Source organism: Beta vulgaris, chromosome 9 (assembly GCF_026745355.1).
Source record: "Beta vulgaris subsp. vulgaris cultivar EL10 chromosome 9, EL10.2, whole genome shotgun sequence".
NCBI classification, from domain to species: domain Eukaryota; kingdom Viridiplantae; phylum Streptophyta; class Magnoliopsida; order Caryophyllales; family Amaranthaceae; genus Beta; species Beta vulgaris.
Window position 1 is genome coordinate 36649507 of NC_079210.1, and position 14596 is coordinate 36664102.

The window sequence follows — 14596 nt, forward strand, 5'->3', positions numbered from 1 at the left end:
CGACAGTTGCACAGCCTCGGCAACCAGATAGAGTGCTCGATTGGTGGTGTTCCATGCATGGGGTTGATGCAAAGGGACAGAGAGTCTTGCTGATCCGGAACAAACAGATAGTATATGCATTGTAAGTAATATTATAAGTTTTGATAAGGTATACATAATAATATAACTTGTGCGCTCACGAGTATTTCTCTCTTATCCTTATGCAGATTGGCTTGAAGGAAAAGGAGGCAACTGGTGAATTCACTCCTAGAGGACAAGTTGATGCCTTACATGAGACTCTAGGACGGGACCAATATGGACGTGTGAGGGGCGTAGGAGGTGTCCGCCTCGGGGTGAGAAAGGTGTATGGTGATCAATACACCTCTACGTCAAAATCCAGTGCCTCTAGTGTCAATTCAGCAGCTTCCATAGATGTGGAGGCTATGAAAGCCCAAATTCGGGAGGAGCTCAAGCGGAGATGACTCAGAATTTCAACGCCATTTTGGCGCAGATGGGCTTACCGACTTTTGGTGCTTTCTCGCAGGGCAGTGTTCCTACGCAGCCTGTTCCTACACAGCCTCATCCAGATCCGGAGTTCACGGTAATCATTTAATATCACAACTATTGTTCTTAAATGCATGAGTTTCTTACTATATATATGTTGTTTCATAGACTAACTATGAATAGAGTTTTTTTTTTAAAGGAAGAGACACCATGTGAGCTATTAGCTCAAGGAGATGGTCATGGAGTTTCATTGTCGTTGCTTATGGATCTGCACAGCCCCCTAGGGACCGGGTACGATTGCACAACCAGCCAGTCGCTGATATTCACTATGTGGTCAGCGTTTCAGACATTGTGCCCGGTTTCGAAGAATTACCTCTTCCGCTGCCGAATGCAGAAGTTGGTGTACAGTCAGTGACTGATGCCCTTGGCAGTTATGTTCTATGGCCGCGTGCATTGGTGCGGTTATCAGATCAGGTACAATTATTAACATAAGTTATATACATAGTTTTCTTTTATAGTTCCTATATATGATTGTCAGTAATATCTTTTAATTTAACTAATTACTAGGGTTCGGGGAAGGCCGACAGGAAGGGAAAGAAGGTAGCTTCACCTCAGGAGGCCGACGTGCCCAAGTGGAGAAAGTAAATGTTTCTACGGCAAAGTCTCCACTCATTACGGATATGGAGGTGGTGCAAGGCCTTATCAACCGTGCTTTGGCTACTAGTGCTGCAGCGATGTAGACGATGAAGCAATGATTGAGATTAAGTTGTCGCACCCAATTCCACTACTTTGAGGAATTCATCGACCTTCATTTCTAAGGTTGATATTAAAGAATTCTTACTTGAGGAAGAGTTGAATGTTTCCATGATACAAACATTCATGAGGTAATACTTTATTAGTATATAAATTAATAATATACATATATGCCTTAATTAAGTAGTATTCAATCCAACTAATAACTTCCATAATAAGTAAGTTTTATTTTATCAATATGATTTTCAGGCTATTATACAATGATTTGAGGCATCTAGTGAGCCAATGTTTGGTTGGTTATGTCCAAGCTTAGTACGAGATGACAGTTGCGTACAAAACCAAAAGGAGGTGAAAGCATATCTCAAGGATTCTTTGAAGCATGTTCTCGTCTTGGATATAAGATCATTCTTCTTCCTTACATTGAATCGTATGCTTCTTAAACTCACTTTTTACTTTAATTAAATTGACCTATTAGTTGTTCTACGATAATAATAACTTTTATTGTTGTAGGAACCATTGGACACTATTGCAATATGTTTGCCAATAACGAAGTCTACCACTTTGATTCTTTGCGTAAAGAAACAATCGGTCCTTACTAGTCAAATCATTGTTAAATAGGTAGCCTAATCGAAACTCAATATTCACACTTATTAATATTAAATGTACATCTAATCTTATAATAATGTATTGATGTAGTGTGATGAAGGGGTTATTGCATCTGGACTTCGACAACCAAAACCTCCTGTTTGGCATTTAGTCGAGGTAACATGAGTAATTTTTTGCATCCTTTTATAGAAACACATAATACACATCTAACATGTCATTTATTGCATCTTTGGTGAATTTTAGTGTCCGGTACAAGTAGGTGGACGTGCGTGTGGGTATTACGTCATGAGGTTCATGCTCGATATCGTCAACCTTTGCAAAATGTTGTGATCTTCAAATGTATGTAACTTTAGGTTAATTTTGTTTGTTAGTTTCGCCTATTTTGGCCTTTTCGCTCCCAAAAGTCTTATGAAGTGATTTAACCCCAAATTCTCTTTGAACATGATTATATGAGGCATAATATAACTAGTATGTAGATTCTTAGGCTTTAATTTGTTGTTGGTTGCATTTCGGGAACGAAAAGGCCATTTTCCGGCCTATTTTGGCCTTTTCGCTCCCAAAATGTACTTATCAAGTGATTTAACCCCAAATTCTCTTTGAACATGATTATATGAGGCATAATATAACTAGTATGTAGATTCTTAGGCTTGCATATGTTGTTGGTTGCATTTCGGGAACGAAAAGGCCTTTTTGGCCTATTTTGGCCTTTTCGCTCCCAAAATGTACTTATGAAGTGATTTAACCCCAAATTCTCTTTGAACATGATTATATGAGGCATAATATAACTAGTATGTAGATTCTTAGGCTTGCATTTGTTGTTGGTTGCATTTCGGGAACGAAAAGGCCATTTCCCGCCTATTTTGGCCTTTTCGCTCCCAAAATGTACTTATCAAGTCATTTAACCCCAAATTTTCTTTGAACATGATTATATGAGATATATTATAACTAGTGTGTAGACTTTTAGGCTTGCATTTGATTTTGATTGAATTTCGGAAGGTATATGACATTTTTAGAAGTACTAATATGGAAATGATTGAATTCTTATATATGTGTTTATTCCTTGGTTGTTTTGCAAGGTTTATGCGAATTCCACACAAGTTTGAGGAACTTCACCAAAGAAGAAATAGATGAAGTTCGGGATAAGTTGGCGTCCCACATTACCGATGATTGCATAAATGACATTTTAGCTCGAATGTACTAGTTTCTATCAATTCTATGTACACTTTTTACATTATTAAATATTTTGAATTAATTATTACCTTTCTCCACTTGTACATATTATCGTATTGCAATTTGCATTTTATTTTTTTTTGTCCAAGGGAGGTTTTGGTGGGGGTGGGTGGGGTGGTGGGGCTGGGTGGGCTGTGGATGGGGATGCAAGAGCTGTGCAGGGGTGTGGCAGGGGCTGTGCAGGGGTGTGGCAGGGGGTGGGCAGGGGTGGGCTGGGGGTGGGCTAGGGGGTGGGCTGGGGGTGGGCAAGGGGTGGGCTGGGGTAGGCAGAGGCTGTGGGTGCTGGGAGGGCTGCTGTGTGCAGGAGCAGGGGCAGGGCAGGTAGGTGAGGGGAGGGTTGCTGTGTGCAGGCTGCAGGGTATTTTAATTCAAAAAAAAAAATTTAGAAAAAGGGTTGCGCTAGTTTACAAAAAGCGCAGCCCTTCTTCTTGGAAGGGTTGCGCTAGTTTCAACTAGCGCAACCCTTCTAAGAAAAAGGGCTGCGCTTGTTGAAACTAGCGCAGCCCTTCTTCTTAGAAGGGTTGCGCTTTTTCAACAAGCGCAATCCTTCTAAGAAGGAGGGCTCCTGAAGGCTGCAGCCCTTCAATCTTAGAAGGGCTGCGCTTGTTTAAAAAAGCGCAGCCCTTCAAGCTTAGAAGGGTTGCGCTTGTTAAGAAAAGCGCAGCTCTTCAAGCATAGAAGGGCTGCGCTTTTTACTAAAAAGCGCAGCCCTTCTAAGCTTGAAGGGTTGCGCTTTTTAGTAAAAAGCGTAGCCCTTCGTTGTGAAGGGCAAAGTGAAGGGCTGATATTGAAAGGGCTGCTGTCAAAAAGCGCAGCCCTACAGGCCATTTTTCAGCACAGCCCTTCTTCATTTTTCCACTAGTGTCCTCTCGCGAGGCTTCAACCGCCAGATTCGACCGCTCGACATATTCCATGGTTTGCTTGATTCAACTGTTGCTTCATCGCTCGTCAGACTCGACGGTGTGAGTTTACTCGCAGACCCTTGGTTGTTCGACGGCGTAATTTCGCTCGCAGGTCGTTCGACTTGGCTCACCATATTCGTCCGCTCGCAGGCTGTTCGACGAGGCTCGCCAGATTCGGTCGTCTACCAGTTCGTTCGTCAACGTCTTCCGGGTTCGTCGTCTTCTAGTTCGTTCGTCGTCTTGCAGTTCGTTCATGGTCTTCCAGTTCGTTCGGCGTTTTGCAATGGTTGTTGTATTTTTTTTTTTGTAATTATTTGTATATGAAATTACAACTTATGAATAATATGATTGTTGTTATATTATTTTCAGATCTAGTATTTTGTGGTATTATTATATTATAGTTGTAGTATATATTTTTTTTATATTCTTTTTGGAGTTAATTACCTTCTTGTTCTTATGTTGGGTGTAGGATAATTGTTATAATTTTATTTCAGATCTGTCTTTTTGTTTTTTTATGTGTTCTGAATTTTGTATAATATTCTTTTGTCATTAGTTTTAATCAATAGTGTTTTATTTTCTTTTAGCCTTTTTGTCTTTCAAATTTGATGGCAAAATGCAAAAAAAAAAAAAATGTAACTGTACCAGTACATAATTTTTATAATTTTGGGTGTAGGATAATTGTTATAATTTTCATTCAGATCTGTCTTTTTGTATTCTTTATGTGTTTTGAATTTTGTATAATATTCTTTTGTCATTAGTTTCAATCAATACTGTTTTATTTTCTTTTAGCCTTTTTGTCTTTCAAATTTGATGGCAAAATGCAAAAAAAAAAAAAATTAACTGTACCAGTACATATTGCTGCGGTTTTGGCCTGGAACCGCAGCAATATGCTTTATAAATTTCATATAAAATAAATATATTACTGCGGTTTTACCTAGAAGCCCTTTAATTGATGCGGTTTAAAATTGCAGCAATATATTAATTACCTATTGCTGCCCCCTTAATTGTTGCGCTCCCAAAACCGCAGCAATAGGCCACTTTATGACCGTAGCAATAAGCATTTATTCTACTAGTGTCATCCATTTCATACCATATAGCAAGTAATTTTAGGTTACATTCTGGTCTAATATGTTGTTTAAGGAGTATTAGGACGATTATAATTCTAATTTGATCGTTCTAGGCAGGTTTGTGCAAGTAAAGGTCGTTTCAAGGTAGTTTTACGCTGTTTTGGGTCAAATTCATCCATTTCATATCATATCATGTAATTTTAGGTTACATTCTGTTCTAATATGTCGTTTAAGGAGTATTAGGACGATTACAATTGTAATTTGATCATTCTCGTCAAGTTTGTGCAAGTAAAGGCCGTTTCAAAGCCGTTTTGGGACAAATTCATTCATTTCATACCATAGCATGTAATTTTAGGTTACATTATGATCTGATTTGTTGTTTAAGGAGTATTAGGACGATTACAATTCTAATTTGATCGTTCTAGTCAAGTTTGTGCAAGTAAAGGTCGTTTCAAGCCGTTCAAGGCCGTTTTGGGTCAAATTCATCCATTTCATACCATAACATGTAATTTTAGGTTACATTCTGGTCTAATATGTTGTTTACGGACTATGAGGATGATTACTAGTCAAATTTGATCATCCTAGTCAATTTTGTGCAACGTTACTAAAGGCCGATTGTAGGCCTTTTTAGGCTGTTTTGGGTCAAATTCATCCATTTCATACCATAGCATGTAATTTTAGGTTACATTATGATCTATTATGGTGTTTAAGGAGTATTAGGACGATTAGAATTATAATTTGATCGTTCTAGTCAAGTTTGTGCAAGTAAAGGTCGTTTCAAGGCCGTTTTGGGTCAAATTCGTCCATTCATACCATATCATGTATTTTTTCGTTACACTCTGGTCTAATATGTTGTTTAAAGATCTTTTTTTGTTGTTAAGATATACATTATCTTATGCTGCAAAAGCTGTAAACTATGGTTGAGATTTTTGGATTTCAACTTGATTGGTTATGTGATTAGCAATAAATTTGACCATTGGAATCTGATTTTTAGTTAAAAAAAACCCTAGTTTTAATGGGTCAATTTTTGTAGTTCTCCACCATGAACATAATCTTGAAATTGAAATTACTGAAATTAGGTCAAAAACAATGATAAATTGAAAACACTTACCAGACGGAAGCGCTCAGAAGCGAGTGCGACGGGGGAGGACGAGAAGGTTTGGCGGAGAAGCGCTAAGATTGTACAGCCTTCAGCCAAGCGACGGAGGAGGACGAGAAGGTTCGGCGGAGAAGCGAGTAGCACGACGGAAGCGAAGGAGGAGAACGAGAAGGTTCGACGGACGGACGACCGCAGTAGCACGACGGGTTATTTCTTGAGGCAGGAGTTTGAGTGCAGTAACACGACGGAAGGGAAGGAGGAGTTCTAAGTTCTTGAGGGTTCCAAATTAATCGAGGGAAAAGTAATAAAGTGAAGCGCGCTATGGTTATGTGCAAGTGCAAGTGCTTCGGTTCACTTGTCCAACGGAGAACTTGACATCAAGTGCTCCGGTGGACTAGTCAACCCAAGCACTTGTGAATTTTTAATATTAAAATATTCACAAGTGCTTGGGTTGATTATTCAACCGAAGCAATTGACAAGTAGCACATGCAGTTTTTTCCACTAGTGTATGCTTGGTGTTCTGCTACATCAGCCACCATAACATTTGGAAGGTTGGCTATGATTATGTCAGTATAATGATGAGGATACATGTCAATCTGATTTATGTAATTCAGCTCGTACACTTTTAGTGATCGGGGTACACAACACTTGGCGATTATCAGAACCTTGGCGATCTGACATGTTTTAACCTTTATTGCCCAGTAAGCCATCCTGATCATAGTACATGGTGCCCCAACACATTCAACTTGTTTTTTTGTTTATGGGTTGCATGGTACCAGGATCAGTAGATGCCGGACATGGGTATGTCGACATGTTTATGGCATGGCGATCGACGCTCTTGGCGACTCATGTACACATGTCATCTCGATTTTCATATATATATCTTGTGTGTGTCTGTAGTCGATTTGTTAGTTAATAAAGTGCGTTATTCTTTTTGTGAGAGTTTTCAGTTTTATATTTTTATTGGTGCAATTCATGCAAGAGTCGGTTTGTTATAATTTAGTTCATTGATAATAGTTTATTGTCTGGATTTGCAATTGATATTATTGATTACTTGTGTATATTAGTAGTTTACCCAATGAAATCATGATATTCGTTCTCACTTGTTTCTCAAAAAGATGGACTCTGTCTTTGAACACTTTATAATGGAACAACGATTCAATAGAGGGTATAATCTATTGTTAGTCCTGGTTAATCAGCTTTATTGTAATCTAGGTGATGAAGAATTAAATTTGTTTCAAGTAATTTATTTTTGGTTATCGTTGATTAATATTGTAGATACGACAAAGCTTCTAATAAAAAAAAATACCCTTTACTTCAAAAAATAAAACATATATTCTGTAAATATGAAGACGCACTTGCATATTATAAAAACATATGGCTTTTATGCCTTTTCTTTTATTAAAAACATAATAAAGTACATACATCATGACTAAATGCCATTAATCTAGCACAACTAGATGATCAACAATATATCATAACATATTCCTTGATACTCACTAAATGAAAAATCAAGCCATATCAAAGGAATAATAACGCTAGGGGTTCGTGATCACTTTCCTTATTAGTCACCTTCGGGTTTGCGCCAAGGGCCACATCCTTACCCATGGTTCCGTAGCCTATTGTGGACATGTTACAATCAAAAGAAACCTAAAATACAATTTTAACAAGGTAGCTACTAGTACCAATCACACACTATACGTAAATAAATATAAAATCCTCACCCTCAAAATTAATTGTCACTATAATAACACCATAAAAACTTATATATGACAATTAAATTTCGACGGAGGTCGTAGTAAACAACATTAATGTTACTACTGAGACACCTTGAGTGCTGGAGGTAGAGATTCACGTGAAGGCCTTGGCATGTTCTTATTAAATTTATTTTTCATCCCTGTTAAGCTTTGGAATGACCCACCAACATTTTTTTCTTGCTTATTTTTGTTATCATTAGATATGATGCTATGAATGAGTGAGAGTAAGACTCGTTCGAGCTCTTGTCCATCGGTCCATCCATGTATTTCAGCAGTGATAACCTTTGGATTGCTTGTAATTACACCCCAAAGTGGGTAATTTATCCGAGGCATGCAATAATCTCTTTCTCTTAACTTTGTGCTTGGGCAATGATCACCATTTCCATCACCCAAATAAATAAATGTGTTGTCTCCTTCATGGGCTAATAGCTTTTTCATCACTGAACCCTGTTAATTAGGAGAAGAAATATTACATATTAGTGGACAAATCTTTTAAAGAGGATACATTATTATTTCCCACTAACTCATATATGATTACAAAAAGACATAAGTTTCCATTTGTTTTTTATTTTTTTTGTTTTTTGGGAATTTGTATACTTCTTCATAAATTATTAAAAGAGACGGTCTAATTTTAATATAAAAGTAGACATAGTCACTAAATGGATCAAACTAGTCATCGAAAGAAATTAACTTAATCACTATTGGACTACATCTGTTTTAAATATTGAGCTTACCATTGTCTAATTTTAATTTAAAAATAGGCGGTTTTTTACAAGACAAACTCTAGTTTTTTTTAGTTTGGGGAGAAAACTCTTTGTAATTTTTTTTTTTTTGACACTGATACTCTTTGTATCTTAGTATATATTGATAGTGACTTTTTTTTGTCTTCCTTCATTTCATCAATTGTTTTATCAATTGCAAATTTAATACCCCATAAAAAAACGTAAGATATTTGTTTTATGCGATTGTACGTGGAGGAATGCTAGACACATAAAAGACCATCATATAAGGATATCAATTTATGGTATTTAGTTTTAGAAAAAAGTTCTTCTGAAATTGATCATATAGATTGAGATTGAAAGCATATAATATACTTCCTCCGTTTCTAAATAAGTGCTACATTTGCATAGTGTTTACTATTCACAGTTTAAACATTAATTAGCTTTGGTGATTTAGGGTTTAGGAAAAACATAGTCATGTGGGATCTTGTTAGATTCGTCTGAATGTGAATTTTTTTAATATCAACTTTTTATAATTTTTACTTATTTATAATTGAAGATATTAATGGTTAAAATAATGTATTGACAAACGTGAAAACAAGAAGTGTTGCATTTATTTAGAAATGGATGAAGTATCTAATTAGTAGGCATTTTTAACTTTTACTACACTTGAGTTTACCGATATCATACATTTGAATTTTCGGAGTACGAGCCCCCGTAACACAAGCACACATTCACATCTCACATGATTGTGTGTACTCGTATGAAAGACATGTGGTAAAAGCTAACATTTTATTGATTGTACACGTACTAATAAGCAACTTCATCCTTGTTCTCAGACTTACCTCATATATACTTGATATTCTTTTAGTTTTTTAATTACAAATAAATGTATATGATTTGAAATTTCAAAGTGTAAATTCTGATATATTTTCATGTTAGCGAAATGAGTAACTTGATCCTCGATTTAGAGACGAGAGACTCATGTTGTCCCATTTAATTTGGGAGAGTTTTTTTTTTTTTTTTTTTTTACATTTTATAATTTCTATTGTTAATCTATGATCAATATTATATTTACGTAGGTAAAAGTTGGGGACATATGAAACAATACTCTTTCAATCAATTTGTTTAATTTATAATGAAGGATATATAGATAATTTTTTTATGTCTTATATTCCGATCCCTTGTCTCATACACTTTGTTTTGTTCAAATTAGGTTGAACACTTTTTTTTTTTTAGTATGTTCCCACAGCTACTGTATTAGTTTTTTTATGCCTTTTTAGTACACATTCAATTTCTATCAATAGAAATATCCAAAATTTTATCTCTTTTGATAAAAAATATACCCTATCAACTTCTATGACATCTATTTCTTAATAAAAATAAAATTTGATAACTATACAATAATTTATCACTTTAAAATCCCCTCAAAAAAAAAAAAAATTTATCACTTTAAAATAATATATTTCTATAAGTATTCAAATCATTTTAAAACGAATGTTGTAACAAGTTATTGTAATTCTAGCTTACCTAAAACTGATTATTTGTGAGAAAACTTGCACGTGAAATTACAAGTTTCTGTATTAGTCTGAAACATACTATGTCAAAGAAATATAGTGACCGTAATTTTCGATATCAATAAAAAATAGTCAATTCTTTGTGCATAAGAGTAATTTTAATTTTTTAAAGACGTGGCCCCTTTGATTTTGTGCACATGATGGTCTTGTGCACTCAATAGTGAAAGGAGTCAGTAGAATGTGGATGGGGCCTCCCTTCTGTTTTCTTATAATCGAGGACATAGGGCTGATATGTGGACTAGACAGGGTTTTGGCCCAAACTTATATGACCATTTTAAATATTATCTTCATTTTCAAATAGTAGGTTATATTTAACTTTAGTGGTTATAATATTTATAAATAACATTTTATATGAGATTATTCTCTAGCTTTAATTTGATAATGTCTTAAATTTAAATCATATTTTTTCTTATGTATTTTGGCATAATCTAATATATTTATACTCATATATAACTATATAAGAATTATTTTTAATTTTTAGTTTTAGCAATTATAGAAGTTCACATTATTTGACCAAAACCATAAAAGTGTTTGTATTTCTTAAAACGAAGGGAGTATATTTTTTAATGAGCTACTGCTAGAATATAATTATTCATGTTAATTGTTCCTAATCTTAAATATAGTAGTGTGACTCTCAAAATTAATTATTAATCCAAGCTCAAGATTTAAATTTGACATCTAATGAAGTTGCTTTTTAATCTACATAGTTGGTAACAGTTTATTATTCACATAATTCACTATAAATATTGTTGGTGTTTGATAATTGAGAAATAATATAATCATATAGGATTTATTAGCTAGACTTGTCTTACCATATCCCTCCAGAATATAATAATTATTACCTTTTTATCATTTTTGCAATATTCTAAATTTCAATAATCATAATTATATATTGGCAAACGCGAAACCAATTATGTAGATGGAAATAAACATATTACTCCCTCCGTCCCAAAATATAGTTCTCATTTATATTTTGGGAGTCAAATTTTAAAAACTTTGACCAAATATTCTTACTAATGTATACAAAAAAACATATTCATGAGGGATCTTGTTAGATTCGTCTCAATGTATAAATTCGTAATATCTATTTTTTATATTTTTTACTAATAAGAAATAGAAGATATAATAGGTCAAAGGTACGTCTTGGAGACTGTGCAAAATGAAATGGGAACTATATTTTGAGACGGAGGGAGTAAGTAATAAACGAATATTATTCTAAAAGCATATACATTAAGCAGAAAATTAATATAATGAGTAAGTGAAGTTTGAAATATATACCTTGCACATGTTAGGAGGGCAGAGAATGTTATCGCAGCCATGAGGAGTAGTTGTAAAATCATGATGAGGAAATATTCTTACTCTCCCATTTTCATCCACAAAACCTGAGTTCGTGTGAATCTCGGTAAAATAATCCTTGATCCCATGATGATCTAGGATAGTTTCGATAAAGAACCTATTTGCGTCACTTAGAATCCGCAAATCACACCTGTAAATTGAAGGGATAAATTATGGAGTGCAATGAATTTTCCTTAAGGATTAAATTAGATTTAGATCAACTTTTTCATTTTAATTGTTAAAGTGAAGGACTCCAGTCATATCTCAAATTTTAAGTTTTGAAATTTAGTATGTACGAGTCAAACACATAAAGAGTAGGGGAAATGATAAGGGACGATTTCCGGCCTACTCCAAACACCATCACGTAATAAAAATCGCACCCACAAGAATTGAGATCAGTGTTTTTGTTAAGTGAACCAAAGTTTGATTTGTTGTATTTATTTAACTTGATCAGACTAAATACATGACTTTTAGTTTATTGACCTAAAGCAATACATAAAGAAGTATTCTTGCATTTATTAAGTGATTTTGGTGCAAAGTATTTTTTTTTTTTTGTTGGTTTGTCTGTTTGTAAAGTAAATCAAGGATCTCTCTAATATAGTTAACTCGGTCTATATTTGTTGTACCTCATAAGATCCGAATTTCTGACTTGAAAATAATAATATAATAATAGAGTCATTGAGGAATGCATATAGCACAAAGTGATCATAAAATAGTGTATCGACTTTCTTTGTGCTATATATTCTAAGAGATCACAATTCCCACAAATTTGGAAGGTCAAGTAAGGTTTAAACTCTAAAAAGTTTTTATTTTTCTATGATCCTAATGTAGAACTAATTCTCATATTTAGTGATACATATACGTCTATCTGATTATTGTTATCAATATCTGACCTAGTTCTAGACTTATTTAATCGATTTTTTTTTTTTACAGAAAACCATTTGCAGTTATTCAGAATGAGAGTTCACATATGAACTTCCTTTATACTCCTTTCATTTTTCTTTCTTTGCTTAATTAATTTTCACATTTGTCAATGCAAATATAATCATTTTTTTTCATAAAATTATATCTGAAATGTTTCTTCCTATATATTTTTTGCCACTCTAAGATTTTTAAGGAGGTTTTTACTAATATATTTAACTAATTTTACCTATATTTCTTGTTTCACTACTTAAGTATTAGTACCGTTTATCAATCAAGCATAATTCACCAAGGATATCGTGGCCTAGTGGTTAAAATTGAGATGTTATGAACGATAGGTCATAGGTTCAAATCCCCCTCCCCTTCTTTGTACAGCATTCGTGGCGCATATGGAAAAAAAAAAATCAATCAAGCATAATTCACAATCTATTTATATAAGTGTTGGTAGTTTAGACAAACATGTACATCTTTTTCATCATTTTTATTATTCATTTTTTGAAGCACATAAAAAAAATCCCTTCGAAATTATTTTTTTAAAAAAAAAGAAAAGAATGCAATCATATCATCTTTCAGTGGAGTGTTTTTTCCCCATTTTATCAATTGGTAGTATATACAATTCTTGTAGCTCAAGGCAGGCATTAATATTGAAAATAACCAGCCATTTAATTTTTCTAAATCAAACAAATGTCAATAAAATGATATTTTTCCATTAAAAGTAAAAACGATTTAACAATCATTCTTTTTTTTTTTTTTGAGATAAAATTATCATTCTTTTCATGTCTTCTTGTGTTAAGAACAGAAAAAATGCAAGAAAACATACCCGGCATCATAAGCTGATTTAATGGCAGGAATAATACGAGCATGAATAGGAGTTCTGTTTAGCACTTCAACTATGTCATTTGTCGTAACTCCCTTCTCATGCATCTCCTTCATCATCAAATCCTGTAAATATTTAATATTTCAATTTGATCAGTAATTAATAATATCATATAAAATAATAAATAAAACTTAATAACAATTAACATAGAAAAAATATATTTCATTTTTTATGTTGATTATGTTACGTCTCTTATCAATAATATTTATTAATTTCGTCCATTTTTTCTTTTTTAAAGTTTCTCGGGTAAGTCACAAGTTCATAGTCCATAATTCTCCAATAATGCAAATGTATTCCTCAAGTGACATGTGTACAGTGTACTATTATTAATTCTTTTTCTTATTAATGCATTATTTTATTTTATTTTTTAGAAGGAAAATAAGAGTTAAAGAATTGAGAATTTCTGCATTAAAAAATACAAACGATCATAAGTTTAAAAAAAGTATCAAAACAGAGAAAAACAGAGGAATTAAAGAAAGAGAAAAGGACCATGAGAGGATTCCAAGGCATGGTAGGAAGAAGCTGTTCAAACATTTCAGTGAAATTAAGTTCATCCAAAACCCAGTTATCAGTATCACAATCAACAATGGTTTTATCGAAGTCAAAAACCACCATGATATTTGCCATTGGACCTTGGGAACCCATCACAAAATATAGAGAGAAGGGAAAAAAAACTCTGTTTTTTTGGGGTTTGCTAAACACCAAAAGCTCTTTGTTTTTGCGTTGAGTGGTGGCACATTTGGAGGGAGAGGAAGGGGGTATTTATAGGAAATGTTGGACTGTTTGTACGTGAAAAAGAAAATTGCGGGTAAATTAGCTTGTCCTAACTTATCAATATGTTTTGGAATGACAGAGAGGTGATAGCTCAATGAACTAGCATTACGAATTTTAGGGTTTTGTCCAGTGTTTGAATCTTCATTTCAGTAATGATTGAGGATTTTCTCTTGTGATGGAGTTGGCTTTCAGACCTGTTGTCTATTCTAATACGAGTTGTCCTTGGGCCAATTATCTTACTTCCTCCTTTTTTTTTAATAGTTACACTTTGAGTTCTTAAACTATTCTCAAATTGAAATTTGACTATCATTTGTGATTAGTAAATAAGAAAAGAAATAGTCATGTGAGATCTAATTTATTCATCTCAACATGTACTTTTGCAATATTAACTTTTTATAATTTTTACAAAAGCAAATTTTGGAATACTAAAATTCAAATATTTACATTGACAAGCCTGAAATGGTAAAATGTAACTATTAAAAAACGTATGGAGTAC

General features: G+C 33.8%; 1 protein-coding gene across 1 annotated transcript; it reads right to left on the reverse strand.

The window, feature by feature from the left end:
- Positions 1-7505: 7505 nt before the first annotated feature.
- Positions 7506-14076, reverse strand: LOC104903665 (inorganic pyrophosphatase 2). Its single transcript, XM_010691742.4, has 4 exons — positions 13816-14076; positions 13270-13391; positions 11472-11679; positions 7506-8344 (listed from the first exon to the last, which is right to left on the reverse strand). The coding sequence occupies exons 1-4, from the start codon at positions 13969-13971 to the stop codon at positions 7958-7960; spliced, it is 873 nt and encodes a 290-aa protein (XP_010690044.2). The 5' UTR covers positions 13972-14076; the 3' UTR covers positions 7506-7957.
- Between the last annotated feature and the right edge of the window lie 520 nt (positions 14077-14596).